The sequence below is a fragment of the Homarus americanus genome, unplaced genomic scaffold (assembly GCF_018991925.1).
Source record: "Homarus americanus isolate GMGI-L3 unplaced genomic scaffold, GMGI_Hamer_2.0 scaffold28241, whole genome shotgun sequence".
Classification (NCBI taxonomy): domain Eukaryota; kingdom Metazoa; phylum Arthropoda; class Malacostraca; order Decapoda; family Nephropidae; genus Homarus; species Homarus americanus.
This window is the reverse complement of record NW_024738348.1, coordinates 33,069-56,223: the sequence shown is the minus strand read 5'-3', so window position 1 is coordinate 56,223 and position 23,155 is coordinate 33,069. Positions and strand designations below refer to the sequence as shown.

Below are 23,155 nucleotides of genomic sequence, written 5' to 3'. Positions count from 1 at the left end.
CTCCACTACCTCCCACCACCATCCCTACTCACCTGCCTCCTCATTTGTCCTCAGCCTCTGTACTGGTTGAGGTGGTAGTGATGGTGGTAGTAGTGATGGTGGTAGTAGTGATGATGGTAGTAGTGATGATGGTAGTGATGGTGGTAGTAGTGGTGGTAGTAGTGATGGTGGTAGTAGTGGTGGTGGTAGTGGTAGATGGTGATAATACTATGGTGTCATTAATGGTGTCAATATTCCCATAACACAACACAGCATTACATAACACCAATATTACCCTAATACACCATAACACAACCCGTAATTACACCCATAAATCACTACACTCCATAAAATAACGCCGTAATCCTCCATAGAACGCCATTAATAACGAAAAAACATGACAATAACACAGTGATTCTCATAAACTCCTAACTTATTTTTCCCCCTTTAACAATACATATAAATCACATAAATCACACTTAAATCACACATAAATCACAATTTAAATTACAAATCCTGTTAAGTATTTTTTATGTAATTTTCGTAAGTGTTATATTCTGGTATTAACATTTTAACAGTAAATTATTATAGGAAACAATTAATTTAACATTTAAGTAAGAATATGAACAAATGACATTAAGTGTGTGATATTTACCAAGGCTGATGACGTCACGGTAGACATTAGCTTGGCAGGGGGGCGGAGATGGAGATATTTATTTATTTATTATCTGCCTTCTGTGTCAACTACATAAGGGCTATATTTTTATGAGTGATTTGTTTCGTTTGGTTAGGTTAGGTTTGGTTAGGACTGAAGCTCATTCAATTAATCCCTCTCCTGTCTCTCCTCTTGTTTGGGTATGATCTGTTCCCTCCTCTTATCTCCTGTCCATAGTGGCTCCTGCTAGTGAGGCAGGGCGGAGCAGCGTCAAGGTAGGAGAGGAGGCAGGGTGGAGCAGCGTCAAGGTAGGGAGGAGGAGGAGGCAGGTGCAGCAGTCAAGGTAGGAGGAGGAGGAGGAGGCAGGTGGAGCAGGCAAGGTAGGAGGAGGAGGAGGCAGGTGGGGCAGTGCCAGGGGAGGAGGAGGGGTGGAGAAGTCAAGGTGGGAGGGAGGGAGGGGAGGAGGAGGCAGGTGGGAGCAGTGCTGGGGTAGGGAGGAGGAGGCAGGGTGGGAGCAGAGTCAAGGTAGGGAGGAGGAGGGAGAGGGGTGGGAGAAAGGAGGTAGGAGGGAGGAGGAGGCAGGGTGGAGCAGCAAGGGAGGAGGAGGGAGGGGAGGCAGGGGGAAGCGTAGGCAGGAGGAGGAGGAGGAGGCAGGGTGGAGACAGCCAAGGTAGGGGAGGGAGGAGGAGGCAGGTGGTGGAGTAGGCTGGGAAGGGGGAGGAGAGGAGGAGGCAGGGTGGGAGCAGTGTGGAGGCAGAGGTGGGGGGTGCAGGGTAGGGGAGGAGGAGGAGGAGGTAGGTGGGAGCAGCAGCCAAGGTGAGGAGAGGAGGAGGCAGGGTGGGAGCAGCGTGGCAGTAGGGAGGAGGAGGAGGCAGGTGGAGGCCAAGGTAGGGAGGGAGGAGGGAGGCAGGGTGGAGCAGCGTCAGGTAGGAGAGGGAGGGAGGGGTGGAGCAGGCTCAAGGTAGGGAGGAGGAGGAGGCAGGGGTGACAGCTCAAGGTAGGGAGGAGGAGGAGGCAGGGTGGGGCAGTGTCAAGGTAGGAGGAGGAGGAGGCAGGGTGGAGCAGCAAGGTAGGGGAGGAGGAGGGCGGTGGAGCAGCGTCAGAGGGAGGAGGAGGGAGGCAGGGTGGAGCAGCGTCAAGGGGTAGGAGAGGAGGAGAGGTGGAGCAGCGTCAAGGTAGAGGAGGAGAGGAGGCAGGGTGAGCAGCGTCAAGGTAGGAGGAGGAGGAGGCAGGGTGGAGCAGCGTCAAGGTAGGGAGGAGGAGGAGGCAGGTGGAGCAGCGTCAAGGTAGGGAGGGGAAGATGACTCAACCACTGTGACACTGAATCCGATGTCCACAGGAATTTATGTGTGTGTGTGTGTGTGTGTGTGTGTGTGTGTGTGTGTGTGTACAGTCACTACCTACAGATGAAGCTCAAATGTATTCATCATACTCCAGGGTGGTGGACAGTGACCCATGGTGTGACACGATGTGGCTCCAGGGAGATGTGACGTACTGTGAGGTGGGAAAGGAAGGAGGTGTGGAGGAAAGGAAGGAATGTGGAGGAAGGAGGAGGAGGGAAGGAGGTTGACGAGGACTTTCACCTGTGTGACGCCAAGCCTGACTTACATGGAATGGTGATACCTGTCGTGTGTGTTTTATGTATGTATGGTGTGTGTGTGTGTGTGTGTATTTTTATGGATGTGTGTGTGTATTTTATGTGTGTGTGTGTGTGTTTTTGTGCGTGGGCGGAACACTTGTGGGTCATCCGAGATTTCCTGATTTCTTTGTAATAATGATATTTACGATAAGGTGACGCTTGACACCTCTCTCTCTCTCTCTCGTTCGTGAAGATTAAACTCCCTACTTCTCGCCTTCAAACCACACACACACACCACACACAACCACTCCACACACACACACACACACACACACACACACACACACACACACACACACACACACACACTCACACACAGACGCACTCACACAGACGCACTCACACACACACGTCTTCCGTGGTGTGAGGTGAAGCCTGTCAACTCCCTCAGGCAAGAGCTTTAAAAATCGCCACAAGTTAGAAATAAATCTATCAGCCAAATTAGGTGTTGGAGGAGGAGCTCTTGTAGGTGTTGGAGGAGGCAGGTGCTGGAGGAGAACTCTTGTAGGTGTTGGAGGAGACGGAGGAAGCTGAGGAGGAGAACTTAGAGAAACAGGAGCCTTGTAGGTGTTGGAGGAGGAGCTCAGGTGTTGGAGGAGGAGCTCTTGTAGGTGTTGGAGGAGGAACCTTGTAGGGTTGGAGGAGGAGCCTTGTGGGTGCTGGAGGAGGAGCTTGTAGGTGTTGGAGGAGGAACTCTTGTAGGTGTTGGAGGAGGAGCTCTTGTAGGTGTTGGAGGAGGAACTTGAGGTGTTGGAGGAGGAGCTCTTGTAGGTGTTGGAGGAGGAGCTCTTGTAGGTGTTGGAGGAGGAGCTCTTGTAGGAGGCGAGGGCTGTTGTGGGTGTTCACTTTGTCCTTGAACAAGGTTAACGCTCACTTGATGACACTTACCTCGTGTTTTGTTTTATAAGTGGTCACTGCTTGCTATGCTAATGAGTCACTTAATACGTGCATTTTATAAGTGGACAATATACTTACTGTTGCTGTAGTCGCTTAACTTCAGTACACTTAAGAGGTCAATGCTTACTGCTGTAAAGCCACTTAGAAATAGCGTCAGGTTAATGTTAGGTTAGCATTAATTTAAGTTAACGTTAGGTTATGTAGGTTAGGATTTGGTTAGTTTGACGTTAGGTTATGTTCGGGTTATATTCGGTTAATGTTAGGTTAGATTAAAGTAGTTAGGTTAGGTTGTTTGGTTAAGTTAGGTTAAAGTGGTCAAATGTAAGGTGAAATAACCTGTATATTAATGAGTGTTCCGGCGTGGTAGTAACGAGGGAGCTGTTACGAGTAATGTTAACTACCTATATAAAACACGAAAAACAATAATAATTAACTACTATGTGATGGAAAGGTGTCTTGTTTGTGTACAGTCTGTTTGTTTTTGTTTGTTTGTTTGTAAATACACGTCTTGCACATACAGTAAATTCAATTGTTTTTGTCACTTTCATTGTTTTCGCTGTTTAGTATGTCACTGCTTTAAATAATAACAGTTGTGTAGTGTTTTTGTTTTAATATTTAACAATGATGTTTTTGTTTAGTTGTTATTCATATTTATTAATGGGGAGATATTATTGTTTATTTGTTTACATTATAACATTCAAAAGTGCATTCGAGTACCACCAGAATAACCAGATTATTTTTTTTATTTAATTTTCTCGTATAAACTAAATCACTTTTTAGTAATTTATTTTATAGTTTTTTTTGTAGTGAATTTTATAATGTATTAATACACTTCAATAGCTAATGTCTTTATGGAACGGTGAAATTAATTACAAAATGAACATGGCGATTTCTCTCTCTCTCTCTCTCTCTCTCTCTCTCTCTCTCTCACAACATTCGACTTATCCTTGACCTATTACATAATTCTTTCTTCTTTCACTTTATTTCATTCTTTCTTATTTATCCATTTTGCTAATTCTTCTTTCATTATATCTTTCAGTAATGGGAGGAGGAAATGAAAATGTATTGCAGGATAACACATACCGCGAAATGAAAATACAAGGATAGGTAATAGGATAAATAGGATAGGTAATGGGATAAGTAGGATAGGTAATGGGATAAGTAGGATAGGTAATGGGATAAGTAGGATAGGTAATGGGATAAGTAGGATAGGTAATGGGATAAGTAGAATAGGTAATGGGATAAGTAGGATAGGTAATGGGATAAGTAGGATAGGTAATAGGATAAGTAGGATAGGTAATAGGATAAGTAGGATAGGTAATGGGATAAGTAGGATAGGTAATAGGATAAGCCATATGAAAAGTAATAGGATAAAAGATAGGATAAACAATAGAATAAGCGATGAGGCACGGTAGTGAAGGGCACAGTAGTGAAGAATTACTGATAGTGAAGAATTGCAGTGGTGAAGAGTGCCGTAGTGAAGAATTGCAGTAGTGAAGGGGCGCACAGTAGTGAAGAGAATGCAGTAGTGAAGAGTGCAGTAGTGAAGGGTACAGTAGTGAAGGAATTTTGATAGTGAAGAATTGCAGTAATAGTGAGGTACCTGACAATGAAAATTTTGATAGTGAAGGGTACAGTAGTGAAGGTACGGAAGTGAAGGGTGCAGTAGTGAAGGGGCACAGTAGTGAAGGGGCACGGTAATTGAAGGTATATTAGTGAGGTGCAGTAGTGAAGGGTACAGTAGTGAAGGTACAGTAGTGAAGAGTGCAGTAGTGAAGAATTGCAGGTGAAGGTGCAGTAGTGAAGGGGGTGCAGTAGTGGTGCAGTAGTGAAGGTTCAGTAGTGAAGATTACCGTAGTGAAGGGAATACAGTAGTGAAGAGTACGATGAGTGAAGGTACCGTAGTGAAGGTACAGTAGTGGAGTACCGTAGTGAAGGGGTACAGTAGTGAAGAGTGCAGTAGTGAAGGGGCACAGTAGTGAAGGGGTACAGTAGTGAAGAGGTTACGGTAGTGAGAATTTTGATAGTGAAGGGGCACAGTAGTGAAGGGGCACGTAGTGAAGGTGCAGTAGTGAAGAATTGCATTAGTGAAGGGTTAAATAACTCAAAATTATCAGGAACTGGGCACTATATATTTATTGTAATGTAAACTTGTAGGTAAAAATTGTTTAGGGTGTGTGTGGGGGGGGGCTGTAGGTTATGAGAGACTACTGGACAAGCACTGGGCATATTGGGAACCACCCCATGATAATTCTACTAAAGACATACAGTATTTACGCTAATTTAATGACTTAACTCTGAGCATTTATTTCAAGGTTATTTTGTATTGAAAATTCTCCTAATTCTCTCCGTAGTCTTGTGGATTTGGAATTTATTAAGTGTAATAACGGAGTTAGGTGGCTATGAATCCGGCGTCACGTGTAGTGGATTTCTCCCCCACAAACGCTGTTTGTCGCTGAGTAGCCGACCCCGCGAATTCCCCAGTGTATGCCTCGTGGTCTGGGTCAACCAGCGCCGCCATACATCACGGAGGTCAACTACTAAGCCACGCCTACCCCCCGCTATTTAAGACCTGACCTCGTGGTGACCTATCTCTCTTTTCTACCTACACCAACCAGCCAGCAACACCTCCTCCTCCTGCCTGGCGGCCCTCGCTCCCGCCGGCGAGCATGGCGACCCACAAGCTGGTCCTCCTCTGAGCATCCTCACCAACCAGCTCTCTCTACATCACGCTTGTAACCATGCTGCCTTCCCAGCACCAAGCTGCATTGTACATCCAATACAACATGTATACAGAGAGCACATTGTGAGTTTCCTTTCTCCAACCCATCCTGAGTGTGAACCAAACAACCTGTACCCCACACACGTCCCCCGTTCTTGGAAGTTTGTTGCTTTTTGAAGACGAACGCAGTGTGGGGCGAGAGGATGGACCTTCCTGTTTCCTGTGAGTCATGTGCTGAGAGTGTGCTGTGCTGTGCTGTGCTGTGCCAAAAATAGTCTGGGCGTGTGCAGTTCGATCAAAGGCTAACCTAACCTAACGTAACCTAATCTAATCTGATTTAAGTTAACCAACCAAACCTAACTTACCCGAATCTGACCTAACCTAACACTTCATTCCGAGGGGATTTTAGGTTAGGTTATGTTATGTTATGTTATGTCCAGAACGTTTACAGTTATGACGATATCCTTCTCAGAACTCCTCCCCCCGAGAACATATAACACATAGCGATAAAGTTCTCCTACATGAACTTCAGGTCTTCATGTGTTGCTGTTGTTAAGTTCGTATGGTCGTGATGGTAAACTGTAGTGGTGTCTTAACTGGTTGACTTGAGAGCTGTAGGTACAACATTTCTTTTCGTTTATTTTGTGTTGTGTGAAGAGTATGTCCTCTATAGCTTTGTTTCGTCCTTAAGATTAACCTAGTCTATGTCTAACATAACCCAACCTAACTCCAACATAACCGAACGTAACTCAACATAACCTAACGGAACTCCAACATAACCTAACGTAACTTCAACATAACCTAACGTAACTTCAACATAACCAAACCCCAACATAACCAAACTCCAACATAACCAAACCCCCAACATAACCTAACTCCAACATAACCAAACCCAACATAACCAAACCCCAACATAACCAAACTCCAACATAACCAAACCCCAACATAACCAACCCCAACATAACCAAACCCCAACATAACCTAACTCCAACATAACCAAACCCCAACATAACCTAACTCCAACATAACCAAACCCCAACATAACCAAACTCCAACATAACCAAACCCCAACATAACCTAACTCAACATAACCTAACTCCAACATAACCAAACCCAACATAACCAAACTCCAACATAACCTAACCCCTACTTGATCTAACCTAACCTAACTTAACCTAACCTCTCATCACTACCCCTCATCACTTCCATCACTCCCCATCATCCCCATCATCCCCATCACTTCCCCCCACACCCCCACCACCCCTTCCCCATCCTCCCATCCCCCATCACTCCCCCCCTCCCCATCCTTCCCATCACTTCCCCATCACTTCCCCCATCACTTCCCCATCACTTCCATCACTTCCCCATCACTTCCCATCACTTCCATCACTTCCATCACTTCCCCATCACTTCCCCATCACTTCCCATCCTTCCCCAATCACTTCCCCATCACTTCCATCCTCCCATCACTTCCCCCATCACTTCCCCCATCACTTCCATCACTTCCCCTTGAGTGGCACATCTTGATGGGGTAGTCATTGAAGATTAGATAAGATATATTGTAGATAAGGCAAGGTGAGGTATAGTGGCTGTAGGTTACACACATACCATACTGTACCATAGACCATACCATACTGTACCATAGACCATACCATACTGTACCATAGACCATACCACTGTACCATAGACCATACCATACTGTACCATAGACTATACCATACCATACTGTACCATAGACCATACCATACTGTACCATAGACCAACATACTGTACCATAGACCATACCATACTGTACCATAGACCATACCATACTGTACCATAGACCATACCATACTGTACCATAGACCATACCATACTGTACCATAGACATACTACTGACCAGACCATACCATACTGTACCATAGACCATACCATACAATAGACATACCATACTGACCATACCATACTGTACCATAGACCTATACCATACTGCACCATAGACCATACCATACTGTACCATAGACCATACCATACTGTACCATAGACCATACCATACTGTACCATAGACCATACCATACTGTACTATAGACCATACCATACTGTACCATAGACCATACCATACTGTACCATAGACCATACTACCATACTGTACCATAGACCATACCATACTGTACCTAGACCATACCATACTGTACCATAGACCATACCATACTGTACCATAGACCATACCATACTGTACCATAGAATACCATACTGACATAGACCATACCATACTGTACCATAGACCATACCATACTGTACCATAGACCATACCATACTGTACCATAGACCATACCATATGACCATCATACCATACTGTACCATAGACCATACCATACTGTACCATAGACCATACCATACTGTACCATAGACCATACCATATATATAGACCATACCATACTGTACCATAGACCATACCATACTGTACCATAGACCATACCATACTGAAAGACCATACCATACTGTACCATAGACCATACCATACTGTACCATAGACCATACCAACATAGACCATACCATACTGTACCATAGACCATACCATACTGTACCATAGACTATACCATACTGTACCATAGACTATACCATACTGTACCATAGACTATACCATACTGTACCATAGACCATACCATTCCATAGACCATACCATACTGTACCATAGACCATACCATACTGTACCATAGACCATACCATACTGTACTATAGACCATACCATACTGTACCATAGACCATACCATACTTAGACCATACCATACTGTACCATAGACCATACCATACTGCACTAGCCATACCATACTGTACCATAGACCATACCATACTGTACCATAGACCATACCATACTGTACCATAGAACCATACCATACTGTACCATAGACCATACCATACTGTACCATAGACCATACCATACTGTACCATAGACCATACCATACTGTGCCATAGACCATACCATACTGTACCATAGACCATACCATACCCATACTGCATGACCATACTGTACCATAGACCATACCATACTGTACCATAGACCATACATACAATAGACCATACCATACTGTACCATGGACCAACCATACTGTACCATAGAAATCATACTGTAATAGCAACCATCTGTACCACATACCCTGTCATAGACCACCATACTGTACCTGACCAAATACTGTACCATGGACATACCATACTGTACCATGGACCATACCATACCATAGACCATACCATACTGTACCATGACCATACATACTGTACCATGGACCATACCATACTGTACCATAGACCATACCATACTAAATTATAGACCATACCATACTGTACCATAGACCATACCATACTGTACCATAGACCATACATACTGTACCATAGACCATACCATACTGTACCATAGACCATACCATACTGTACTTGGTAATACTTGTGGATGATTAAAATGATTGTGTGTGTGTGTGTGTGTGTGTGTGTGTGTGTGTGTGTGTCAGGGAGTGTAGGTGTAGCCAAGACAAGACCAGCTATCAGTGTGTTCATGTGTGTATGGAGGGTGTTGATGGTGACTCAGTGCTGTGGGCTCTGCAGGATCAGGTGTAGTGTAATAATAATAATAATAATAATAATTAACAGTTCATTGAAAAAGTTCTGCGGCCCGAAAGCTGAAAATATACATTGGACAAAAATAACTTATTACATACAAAGACATGGGGGGTGGTGGGTCGTTTAACAAAAGATTCCATAGCTGAAAGAAGAAGGAACATGAATTGAACATACAAATTATTATAGTTTACAGTTGATGGCCCGGGCCTGTACTGGTCATGGAGACACCAGGTGGTATGGTGTTCACGTGGTGCAGTAACTCGTCCTTGGGTGTTGTGTGTGTGTCTGTCTGTTTGCATGTCTGTGTCTGTTTGCATGTCTGTCTGTCTGTATATGTGTATGTATGTCTCTGTTTGCATGTCTGTGTCTGTCTGTTTGCATGTCTGTGTCTGTCTGTTTGCATGTCTGTCTGTCCAAATATTTAAGCATCCCTTCAATTAAGTGGGTTTTTTTTAATACTGTGGGATTGAGGTCAGGTTAGGGTGGTTAATCATCAGGTGGTAATAAGCTGGGGTGTCTAATCCGCAGGTGATCCAATAAGCTTTTCTGTTGATGAATATAGTGGCGTGTATGGATAGAGGAGGGTGGGGTGAATAGTAGACAGTCTGTGTGATTTCTCCCCTCCCTCTTCCCTCCCCTGCCCCCTCCTCCCCTCCTCTGCCCTCTCCTCCCCAGTACTTATCTGCTACTTTCATCTCATCTCCTCCCTCCTCCTCCCTCCTCCTCCCTCCTCCTCCCCACCTCCCCCTCCCCTCCCTCCATCCTCCCCTCCCTCCATCTCCCTCCTCCATCCTCCCTCCCCATCCTCCCTCCCCCATCCTCCCCTCTCCCCCCCCCCTCTCCCTCCCTCGGGTCAGCTGGTCACGATAGAGGGGCCCCACAGTTCACGGCTGAGTGAGTGCGTATGGCATCACAGCTGGTTATTGCATGTGTGTGTGTGTGTGTGTGTGTGTGTGTGTGTGTGTCAGCGAAAGTTTAATGCATTCAGCTTAAGATCACTTGAAGTAGTTAACATGTTAGGTGTGTTAACAGCGAGTGTGGGGGAGGAGGTAACGAGAGGAGAAAGAGGTGTATCGAAGGTGCACCTCCCTCTCCCCCTCCCCTCCTCTCCTCCTCCTCCACCTCCTCCTCCTCCCATCCCCCTCCCTCCCCCCTCCCCTCCCCCTCCCCCCTCCCCCTCCCCTTCCCCTCCCCCCCTCCCCTCCCCCTCCCCGTTCCCCTCCCCTCCCCTCCCCTCCTCCCTCACCCTCCTCCCCTCCTCCCCTCCCTCCCCCCTCCTCCCCTCCTCCTCCTCATCCTCCTCCTCTCCTCCCTGCCTCTTCCCTCCTCCTCCTCCACCTCTTCCCTCCCTTACTTTCACTCTACCTGTTCTCTACCTCTGGCATTTAGGTCTCCTCCTCCCTCCCTCCTCCCTCCCTCCCTCCCTCCCTCCCTCCCTCCCTCCCTCTCTCTCTTGTAGGTATAATTCCAGTACTATGGCGTCATGAACCGTGCAGGAGGGAGAGACGACCCCGGATAGTTATAGGTCAGGTCACGTATTGTTTAGCCCAAGACGTGAATAGTAAACTGGGGGGAGGTGGTAGAGGGGGTAGAGGGGGAAGAGATATATGAATATGTACTGTGTGTACGTGTATGTATGTATGTGTGTAAAAGGCATGTATACAGGTCGTGTTTGTGTCGGGTGGATAATTATATAATTCACTTGGTAATATCCACTTGGCTTACCAGGAACACAATTATCTTAACTCCGGGAAAAAAAAAAACAACTTGATATTGTATGTAAGAGTGAGACGCATTTAAACGTACCGGTGTCCTTATAAACGTACCGGTGTCCTTATCATAAACGTATCACCAGTACCATACGTTCATTGCCATCCGACACTGTACTGTAATAGCGACATTAAATTGAAGAAGAAAAAAAAAGTACTTGGCAACTAGCGACAAAGAGTCACCTCGATAATGGTAAAAACCCAAGTTACCACAAATCTTCCTTAGTGTAACGAGTGTCGCCGTGGGGAGTGGTTATCGCCGCCTGAACCTCGCTCTTACCAGTTACCACACCTCTCTCTCTGTCTCTAAAACGCTTTTATATGGCTTACAGAGGGGTGGTTATTAAGTTCATTAGAGGTTATAGATAATTGACTATGAATGAAAAAGATGTCATAGTGAAGTTGTGTGTGTAGTGGTGTTTATCGTGGGAGTGGAGGGAAGCCTGGGTGTGGTGGTGCCTTTTAAACCAGATGATGGGCTGTAAAAGCAACAAAATATGGCGGGAAAGTTAAACCATCAAATTATTAGTTATTAGAGACGTACTGTGTGTGTGTGTCTCTCCTTCACAATCAGCAACATGAAAGACTCCAACGTAAGTGTTATCAGATTATGTTCTTCCTGTGAGCTGTTGATAAAAGAGTGTTTGTTTTGTGTGTGTGTGTGTGTGTGTGTGTGTGTGTGTGTGTGTGTGTTCGAAATAAGGCAAACAGAGTATTAGGTTTTATATCTAGAAGTGTGAGTAATAAGAGTGCAGAGGTCTTATTGCAACTATATCTTGCGCTAGTCAGGCCGCACCTCGATTATGCGGTTCAGTTCTGGTGCTATTATAGAATGGATATCAATAAACTAAACTTGCATTCCCTGAAAGACGAAGAGTGCAGGAGATATGATAGAAAGATATTTAAGTGGGTGAAAGGAATCAATAAAGGAGATATAGATAAAGCTCTTATAATATCCGAGCAGGATAGGACTCGTAGCAACGGATTTAAGTTGGATAAGTTTAGGTTTAGGAGGGAGATAGGAAGGAACTGGTTCACAAATAGGGTGGTGGACGAGTGGAACAAGCTTGCAACTTTGTAGTAAGTGCGGGAACGCTGGAAAGTTTTAAAAGGAGGCTAGATAGATTTATAGATGATAGAGAGTGGTAGTAACTCAAGACATAAGAAAATAAGGAGTCTGCAATAGGCCGGTGCACAGATCAACCGGCCTATTGCAGACTCCTTTTTCTCTAATGTTCTTATGTGTGTGGTGGTAGTGTGTGTGTGGGGCATGGTGATAATGGTAGTGTGTGGGGCATGGTGTAGTGTGGGGGGTGCATGGCAGTAGTGTGTGTGTGTGGTATGGTGCATGGTGTAGTGTGTGTGTGTGTGGCGGCTTCAACATTCATTATAAGGCTGTGTGCGTGTGTTGCTGCGTCATATCTTTCAAGGGGGTAGAGAGGGAGGCTGAGGGGTGGAGAGGGAGAGGGGGGATACCTTCGTCCTTGGTTAGTCGGGAGGAGAGGGAGGTACTGGGAATAAATGAGGGAGTGCTAGAGAGAGAGAGAGAGATAGAGAGAGGGGAAGAAGGTGTGACTGAGGATACATGTTGCCACACCTCATCTTAAAATAAATGAAAAAAAATGTCTCACCGGATTCGGGATGTGATTCACGTCTCCGGTTACTGACAAGGGTACTAGGCGGGACCCCCCACCCCTCTGTAGGAAGACCCAGGTGGAATTTTTATATATTGAGGTTGAAATAATAGTAGAGGTATACACACGATTAAGGTATATAAACAGGAATACGGGTACATAAACAAAGGTATAGGTATATAAACAAAGGTATAGGTATATAAACAAATATACACGGTGTATACTGGTCTGGAAAACTCAGGGAATTATACAAATAAACCTGACATTTTATGAATTCAGTTCAACTTGAAGATATTGTTATTTTGACAGTAGTGTTACCATAAATTAATGATGTTCTATATAATAAGTAAATAATTAAACTTTTAGTAACAACTTCCAGTAAATATTCCACACCAGTAACTAATTGTTTGTGTACCTGTCACGTTAACGATCAAACAACCAAATATTACACGTTATAACTACAGTACTAGAGAGGTGAATTGTTCTTATAATTAAGTGACTTTATTCAAGTGGATTATTCCACATATTAATCATGAGTCATAAAGGTGGATGAGGAATAATTTGTCGGTTTTTGTCGGATTTCCGGCTGTTTGGAAGGACCAACAGGTCGACCCGCGGGAACCACACAAACTGTGGTCAAGGTCTTGGCCGATGTTCATCACTAGGGTCGGGAAGGGTCTTTAATGTCTTTATTAATAAATCATCTTTATATTATTTACTTATTATTGAAAACCTCTGAGTTGGTTAATCTCTCGTAATAAATCCCGGATTAATGTACCTGGAATTTTTCAAATTTAGACCTGGAAAAATCAAGGATTTTTTTTTTGCGTGGCCAGTAGACGCCCTGAGATACAGGTACATAAACAAGGGTATAAGTATAGTGACAGTATTACAGGTACACACAACACTACAGGTACACACAACACTACAGGTACACACAACACTACAGGTACACACAACACTACAGGTTCAAATACATGTATACATCCTTCTCTCATATCGAATACATGCTACCAGTTGACATGTCGATTAAGCCACGCCCACAATTAGCGTCCATAGTAACCATAACAGCTCGTGGAATTTGATTGGCTGTTATGGTCGTTACATCACCAAATTCACGGTCATTTTTTTTTGTATATAATTAAGGTTTACGACAATGGTTTATTTTTTCCCAATAAGACTCAACAGAACACGTGAAGATTAGGCTCCCCAGTTTATTTCACCATATGATTGAACACTTTAAGGCTAACCTAACCTAACCTAACCAAAGCTAACCAAACACAGATGAGTCACCTCGTTGAACCCCCCCCCCCCCAACCACCGTACTGACTCATGCCTCTAGTCATCAGGTCCCAGCCGGAGGTGTGGGGTCCTAGCTGGGTGACTCAACACACACATCATTCACTGACTCAACACAAATCTTACTGACTCAATTAAACTATGGCGCAAATGTTACTAGATTAAATTGTTAGGAAACATTGTAAACAAACATCAAGGGACTCTGTAAACACAAACATCAAGGGACTCTGTAAACACCATGTAATATCAATGTTGTGTTCGAATTTGCACACACACACACACACACACACACACACACACACACACACACACACACGTTACTTTTTTCTCGAGGCAATTACAGCTGAAGCCATCTACGTCCTGTAGTCACGGTATAATGCGGGTACAGTTTCGACGCTACAGTACCCTATGAATTCGTACCATAGCCTACAGGGTGGTACCAGATATTTAGGTCACGATAGGATAGATTGTGATAGGTTAGATTAAATTAGGTTAAGTGAGGCCCAAGTTAGGTTAGGTACAAGTTAGGTCACGTTCAAGTTAGGTTAGACTAAAGATCTCACCACACACTATAATAACACCGCTTATAGTATTTATAAGTCAGGTGTGTTGAGTGGTAGAATGACTGTGTACATCCCTGGTGGTGTAATGCTTGATTCTGTGGCCTTGTGAGAAGAGGAAGTCGAGAGTCCGTGTGTGAGAAGAGGAAGTCGAGAGTCTGTGTGAGAAGAGGAAGTCGAGAGTCTGTGTGAGAAGAGGAAGTCGAGAGTCCGTGTGTGAGAAGAGGAAGTCGAGAGTCGAGAGTCCGTGTGAGAAGAGGAAGTCGAGAGTCCGTGTGAGAAGAGGAAGTCGAGAGTCCGTGTGTGAGAAGAGGAAGTCGAGAGTCCGTGTGTGAGAAGAGAAGTCGAGAGTCTGTGTGAGAAGAGGAAGTCGAGAGTCCGTGTGTGAGAAGAGGAGGTCGAGAGTCCGTGTGAGAAGAGGAAGCCGAGTCCGTGTGTGAGAAGAGGAAGTCGAGAGTCCGTGTGTGAAGAGGAAGTCGAGAGTCCGTGTGAGAAGAGGAGGTCGAGAGTCTGTGAGAAGAGGAAGTCGAGAGTCCGTGTGTGAGAAGAGGTCGAGAGTCTGTGTGAGAAGAGGAAGCCGAGAGTCTGTGTGTGAGAAGAGGAAGTCGAGAGTCCGTGTGTGAGAAGAGGGAAGTCGAGAGTCTGTGTGAGACGAGAAGAGGAGGTCGAGAGTCTGTGAGAAGAGGAAGTCGAGAGTCCGTGTGTGAGAAGAGGAAGTCGAGAGTCCGTGTGTGAGAAGAGGAAGTCGAGAGTCTGTGTGAGAGAAGAGGAAGTCGAGTCTGTGTTATGTGAGAAGAGGAAGTCGAGAGTCTGTGTGAGAAGAAGTCGAGAGTCTGTTATTTCTTCATAATTTTTTTTTAAAGATTATTGTTGTTTTTCCCTTCCACAGTTGTATCGTAAGTTAGGTTATTGCACCTTGTTATTGAGTGAAGAATCAATCCCCTACTAGAGTGAACGGTGATTTTAATAGGTGTTTTATGAGCGTTATTCAGTGAAGGAATTTATAGTCAGCTCATAACCTAACTCGCTAGATGCCGGAGACCAGACTTGACCAACACTGTAACATGTTCAGGTACTTTTAAGAACCTGTACAAGGCCTGGTACTGTCTATCTATCTGTCTATCTATCTATCACTATCTGTCTCTATCTCTATCTGTCTGTCTGTCCTAATTGTTTTCAGAGGTGCAGGAGACGAGACTGAGTGTTAGGGTTGTCTTGAAACATTGTCATCACCATCTGTGTGTCGTAATGTAAGCTCCTTCTCTTCTTCCTTATCTCACCCCTCCTTCTCTCACCCCCTCATCTCACCCTCCTGCCCCTCCTCAAGAATATTTCAGTCAGTCCAGGAGGGGGACTGGAGGAGGTAGCCTCACATCTTCCATACGTAAGAACCATTAAGAATTTTGAGAGTATAATCGTATAGAAACAAGTACAGTAAAGACCTCCGTTTAGGCAGTAGCATTCACAGTACAAAATAGTTATCAATTCATTTCTGTATTTCCTTCATGTTGATGTTACCCCGCGTCGGGTGTGTCAATGTTACCAACACGATGAAAAAAAAAGATCTTATTATACCAAGAAGTTTCTGTCAATGTTGCCGAGATGGTGTAATAAGAGTAAGATAATCCTTTAGCGTGGAGTTTTCCTTGAGAAGTGTCAAGTGAACGAAATATGAGACTGAAGGCTGAGAGTTTAACAAGGCAGAAAGTAGCCACGCCTAATCTAATCCTTAATTTTGAAAGATCTATTATCAAAGTAGAGTATAATTATTTATGTTGCATTATACCCTAATATGTCTTATCACATAGTTTTCCGCATCCTGTTATAACAAGCTACTACGCATGCGCACAGTATATTAATGTCACTGAATTAGTATATGCTTATAATATATTCCGTTGATAACTTGCAAGTATACTTCGACGTTAAGTTATGTTTTACTGCTGGTGTGCTGTAGTAAGTCAGGAAACTGCTTTATATTGTCGAGTATATTGGGTAAATTGGTAATGGGTGAGTCATATCCTGTTAGTTAATGTTTTATCAGTGTCCTGGCTTCATAGTTCGTGGTCTGGAGTGTTTTCTGAATGATGTTAGCTGAAGCCCTGAAATAACATGGGAATAATACCGAATGTCTTAATACAACAGAATAAATTTTGTCTCTTGTCTCTGTATCTAAGTGAATGTATAAAAGTTGTAGTTTTGGTATAATGTATTTATAATTTTGTCTCCAATGTGCTTTCGATATGTTATGGTTAATAAATACATACCGATGAAAATATACTGCAGGTTTGAGGTAGTTTAGGTTAGTTTAGGTTAGGTTAGAGCAGGGTAGGTTAGGTTAAATAAGGTTTAGTTTAGGTTAGAACAGGGTAGGTTAGGTTAAATAAGGTTAGTTTAGGTTAGGTTAGAGCAGGGTAGGTTAGGTTAAATAAGGTTAGTTTAGATTAGGTTAATGTCATTGTAAAATACGAGTATTAAGGGGGGGGGACGTTATCTTATGTTTTACCTACAGTCAAAATTCCTTATTCTAGAGACTGATATTCCGTATAATGTACTGATTTAGGTGTTTGACTTGATGTAAACACAGAATAATTATATGGTGTGTGTGTGTGATGGTCTTTCTCTAATGCTATTACAATACAGTATTAGATTTAATTCATAATTTTAGTTTGAAGACAGATATGGTTCAACCTCACCCACTCTGAATAACATCCTCTGTGGATTTCCCTGGTAGACTGACAATAACAACCTCTGTGTGTGTGTGTTATACAGTAATAGGGTGTAACAATTTGCTTATTTTTCGTTTCAGACCTACCACTGGCAGAGTGAGGCAGGGGCCAAGAAGTCATCTGTGGATGACATGGTCCTCCTCACCAAGATCACTGAAGATGCCATCACAGACAACCTCAAGAGACGGTTTCTAGAAGACAAGCAAGTTCTTCCTATTTATATTTTTATCACTAACATCTGTTGGGGTGATTGTTACAATGTCAAGAGATTTATGTTGTTGCTATAATGTATTACAGCGCTTCAACAACTGTCTAAGCGCTTATACTAGGTTAATATATAAATATATATATATATATATATATATATATATATATATATATATATATATATATATATATATATATATATATATATATATTTTTTTTTTTTTTTTTTTTTTTTACTAGGATTAGCCCACCCGGGCACCGGTCACTGAACCAGTGACTCACATCGGGCCTGAGGGGCGAAAATGTAATAATAATAACAATTCATAGTATATAAAATTTATTATAAAGATACAAAAATAAAAATAAAATAATTCATAGTAAATAAAATTTATAATAAAAAAAATTAATAATGAAATAATAATAATAACAATAATAAAGAACCATAAAGAACACACACAAAAAATCAAAAGTGAGAAACAATATCTGTATGTTGTGTTGTCAAAGTTTGGGAAACAATTGAGACCCTGCAATTGGGTGTAAATGAGGCAGAAAGTCAGATCAGCAACCTGGGACTTGGTCACAATTTTCGTGATGCCATATGGCAGCAGGGTCTACCAATTTCTTCCTAGGCGGTAGTACCTCCCTGCTTGATAGCTGCCCATTAGCCTGTCAATAGTACAAAAAATATTATTGATCATGACTAGTGTATTTAGTAATTAGAATACAACATTGAAAACCTTGTATTTCGGATTAAGCCTTAATGAATTGGTTACATTTTCCGAGTTGGTGGTAATAATACAGTAGTGAACTCAAGTAGCTTGTAGAGATAATTTTGAATCCTTACAGTGCTGTAATAATTAGTTTTTGTCAGATTTGGATGTGTAAATAACAAAGTTTAAATAGTGATTTAATATAACATGAATATTGAGGCTTGAATGAATTTGCAGTAATAAGTACTTTACACTGGTAGTACATTCTTCAGCTCTAAGGACATGTAGGTTCATTGATGGTGCAGAATAACAGTGCTGTGATGACTCGTTAATTATGAGGAAGTGGTCACTGATCCACCCCCATCCCTCAATACTGTACGTGATTTACAAGAGCACTGAGTAACAGGATACATAGCCAGTTTACAACACAATTGACCTTGGCACAGCACATGACATAAAATAACAATACAGTACAAAGCAAACTTTATCTAGCCTTTATGTGTTGATGGTACAGCAATTACACGAGTATCTCTCACCACTGTGTCCTGGGTCAATCCCCGACCTGGTACAGATGTGAGTGAAGGTGTTATCTCCAGGTACAACACTCCAGTTTCCTTCCTTACTGATAAGTGGTGAAATAATAAATAAATACTCTATATTAGGTTAGGTTCTCCTGTGTTAAATGGCTACTCATTTGTATACAAGTTAATAGCTAGTCCAGGGAATATAATTGACAGTCCTATATTTCCACAGAATTTACACCTACATTGGCCCTGTGCTTGTGGCTGTCAACCCCTTCAAGCAACTTCCATACTTTGGGGAGCGTGAGATAGAAATGTACCAGGGCGCGGCGCAGTATGAAGTCCCACCCCATATCTATTCACTTGCTGATAACATGTATCGTAATATGCTTATCGATTCGGACAGTCAGTGTGTTATTATCAGGTAAGTTCATTTTTGGGAATAAACTTTTTTGTAATTGATTATAATTAATTACATTTAGCATAGAATTGAATTACAGATATATACGTACAGTACATAGGTGTGTGTGTGTGTGTGTGTGTGTGTGTGTGTGTGTGTGTGTGTGTGTGTGTATTTTTGAGACTATTTACACCTGCCATAAAAGCCTATTTTGGTTTCAGTGGGGAGTCTGGTGCAGGGAAGACTGTTTCTGCCAAATTCATCATGAACTACATCACACGGGTGTCAGGAGGCGGGCAGAAGGTGCAGCAGGTGAAGGAGATTATCCTCGAGTCTAACCCCTTGCTGGAGTCGTTTGGGAATGCCAAGACGACGAGGAACAATAATTCTTCTCGATTTGTAAGTGTGTGGGAGGTGATTTGTTTAGCTCTTTATAACCTCGTGGCCATTTGTCTGTTATGTGGATGTTAATGATTAGTAATTATTATTAGTGTGGATATTAAGACACTGGAATTACATTACAGTATAGGTATATATGATGTGGATATTGGTGAAGAGCAAGAGAAATGTGGATAGTGATAGAGTAATTAATTAATTATCAGTGATGTGGATATTGTTAGGGTAAGTATTTATGATGTGGATATTATTTTTTTGAATGCAAGGCCAATTAGTGACAATAAATCATCTTTAGAAATGTGAAAAATTAAGTGTATTTGTTCCAACCAGTTTGTAAGCCTTAAGTTGATGTGTGAAACAGCGAGAGGCAGTGCACTTAAGTTATCCTCATAGACTGCACTATAGTAGCACCCTAAGACGTAAATTGTTCATACAGTAAAACCTCCATTCGACGGTCATTAATCTAATGGGTAGTCACATATAATGGATCTCAATTTGACAGACTACACGCTCCCATATGGTCCATTGAATACAGGTCTCGATGTATGTATTGAAAACTCTAGATTTCAACATTATTCCACAGGGAAAGTATGTGGAGATTCAGTTCTCAAGAGGTGGAGAACCCCTCGGAGGTAAAATATCCAACTTTCTCCTGGAGAAGTCTCGAGTACACTCTTTAAATGAGGGAGAGAGAAGCTTCCACATTTTCTACCAGATTTGTGCTGGTGCCACGCCTGAAATGAAGAGTGACCTGGGAGTTGTATCTCCCGAATACTTCAAGTATTTAAACCAAAGTGGTGTATATAAGGTTGATGGCACTAATGATGCTCATGAATTCCAAGAAACACTCAGAGGTTAGTGGTTATTGGTTTATGTAACTAAATAACTATATATTTTGTATTTGGGGAATTTTATAACATTGGTTTCTGGTGACTATGAATTGCTGTATCATTTGATCCTCCCCACACAACACTGCACGGGAAATAAAGTTAGACATGCACAGTCCCCTTCACTAGTGCATCTATGGGGCTCCTCATATAAAGATTCCACTCATCATTACATTAGGATATTTGTTTTAATATATTTTATAATATGTTTACTATTGTGAGTTTCCTTCTGTCTACTGTAAACAAACACAGGGCTGCCACACTGCACAAAACCTGATGAGCCCCTGTAAACACACTAGTGAAGGGGACTGTACATAGAAATTTTGATTTACATGTAAGCTAACAAAACTGACTGAAGAAGTATTTGACCACACAAAATTGTGATAAAAGTAAAAACCAGGTGGACGTGTCTGGAAGGCATGATTAATTGGTGGGAAGTGTGTGTAGATAATCAAAAGATAGGGAGGTGATAAAATGTTAAATAATAATTAAATAATATGACTAGAATAGAACATTCAACATTCATTTCTTTACATTCCATTTTTGCACCTATGGGAGTGGTGTAGGGAATCCTTAGCCACAAGTTAAGGGTTAAGTGAAATGGACCGGTTATCTTTGGTATTTGCAGAACTGAATGAAACTGCTAAAAATTAGGAAGGTTTGTGTGTACTGCAGGTGTAGATAAGTGGCAGAGTTTTGGGATAACTAGAGAGTGTAATAAGCCTCTGTACAGTATAGGTACCCTCGTATGAGGGTAGTAATTGGTGGCTGAGTATCCCCCCCTCACCTCTATTTGACCAAAAATGGAACACATGGACAGGTACAGTCACCCAAAAAAGTCCTGTCGCGAACCACGATTCAGACTCGTGAACCCGAAGCAGTAGACACTGATACATTATTCTGTCCATAAATGCTTCGGATTCAAGAGTCTGAATCTCGGGGTTCATGGTTCGCGACAGGACTTTTTTGGGTGACTGTACAGTAGCTAAAACAACTATCTGTGCAGGTGGGGGTCGATATGCTCCAGGATTTTACATGTGACAAGTGACAGCCCTCATATACCAAAATTTATCGTCCATGGTCTCATATTGTTTCCCACAAGGTATACACAGATAGTTGTTTTAGCTGCTGTACATCATGAAGAACACATTGATAAGTTAGGTACAGTTATGATTTGAACAGAACCTCAGGGATGAAACTAGTGCTTGAGATATTTGTGAGTCCACCTGGTTTATGTACACAAATACTGTAGTTGTCTTGGGTAGTTTCCTCCGATAATGCATTGGTAAATATTGATAAATGTTTGTTTATTTCCAAGAACTGGATACATGTAACATTGGATTATAGATCACTATGTTATCTAGATTTATCTTATCTCATGGCAACTCACATTTATAGCTATATTTATCCTAACTGTTTATTGGGAGGAGATAAAATAAAATGTGTTTATGAAAGTGACTTTTGAACACCTTCTCTACAACAGATTAAGCTAGAAACTTGACCTCCAACATAGTGCCGTCTTTTATGGGCCTCTCACCCAAGTACAATAATTAGTTTTCCTCCCTGAAACCTTGAAGAATTAAGGCTATGTTTTTTCTCATGGGTTAATTTACCTCCAGTATAGTCCTTGGATCCTGTTAACTTTGTCCGTAAATACTATGATTAAATTGCTCTCTCTCCTTCCTGTGTTTGGTATTACTCATTGTCATTTATTTTCTAGCAATGAGTGTAATGGGCATAACCGAGGGCATACAGATGGATATTCTCCGCATCGTGGCTGCAATTCTCCACATGAGCAACGTCTCCTTCATGGAACAAAACAATGCAGCCTTCATCACAGACCCAAACTGTGAGCTTTGTGTGTGGATTTGCCTGTATTTAATTTAGTCATTACACAGCAATGTAGTTACTAGATAATTAGTGAAATAACTTATATGTACTGAACTGTAATTGGGAAATATTTTGAGTTTTAAATTTTTATTTCATCAATAAAACTGTAGCTGCCATTGGTAGAAAAACACCCAATGGAGATCAGAATTGTTAGGATCTGTTAGCTATGTCTCTGAAAACCCCTTCACTACGGGGATGCTGCTTATAACATCGTATTTGGCTCCTGCCCGACGATTTTATTCAGCTCAGACATGACCCCCATACATAAGGGGTTAAGAACTGTTATCAAATCCTGTGTACAGTACAGCACTTTCATCATAAAATTCATTCTAACATTGTTCTCTCTCTTTCTTCCTGTAGTTTTGGAGTTTCCAGCATATCTTCTGGGCATCGACTCTCAGGTGTTGGGTCAGAAGCTTGTCAGCCGAGTGTTTGACAGTAAATGGGGGGGGAAATCAGAGAGGGTGGATGTGACCCTCAACACAGAGCAGGCACAGTTTACACGAGATGCCTGGACCAAGGGGCTGTATTCTAGGCTCTTTGATTATATTGTTGAGGTAAGATTCCAGAGATCACTTGAAGATTAGACACCCTAGTGTATTTTACCTGAAGATTAAGACACCCCAGTTTATTTTACCTGAAGATTAAGACACCCTAGTTTATTTTACCT

The 23,155-nt window shown here is 42.4% G+C and overlaps 1 protein-coding gene across 3 annotated transcripts in view; it reads left to right on the top strand.

Moving 5' to 3' along the window:
* Positions 1-23,155, top strand: part of LOC121874040 (unconventional myosin-Ie-like) — an 81,445-nt gene that overhangs the window by 38,277 nt on the left and 20,013 nt on the right. For 2 of the 3 annotated variants that reach the window (XM_042377906.1, XM_042377907.1), the window contains exons 3-8: positions 17,555-17,676; positions 19,145-19,336; positions 19,534-19,711; positions 20,292-20,562; positions 22,316-22,444; positions 22,846-23,042. In XM_042377906.1, the coding sequence (XP_042233840.1) occupies positions 17,555-17,676; positions 19,145-19,336; positions 19,534-19,711; positions 20,292-20,562; positions 22,316-22,444; positions 22,846-23,042 (1,089 nt within the window). Of the gene's footprint in view, positions 1-11,492; positions 11,849-17,554; positions 17,677-19,144; positions 19,337-19,533; positions 19,712-20,291; positions 20,563-22,315; positions 22,445-22,845; positions 23,043-23,155 lie in introns of those variants that run through there. The other variant, XM_042377909.1, reaches the window with a different exon arrangement.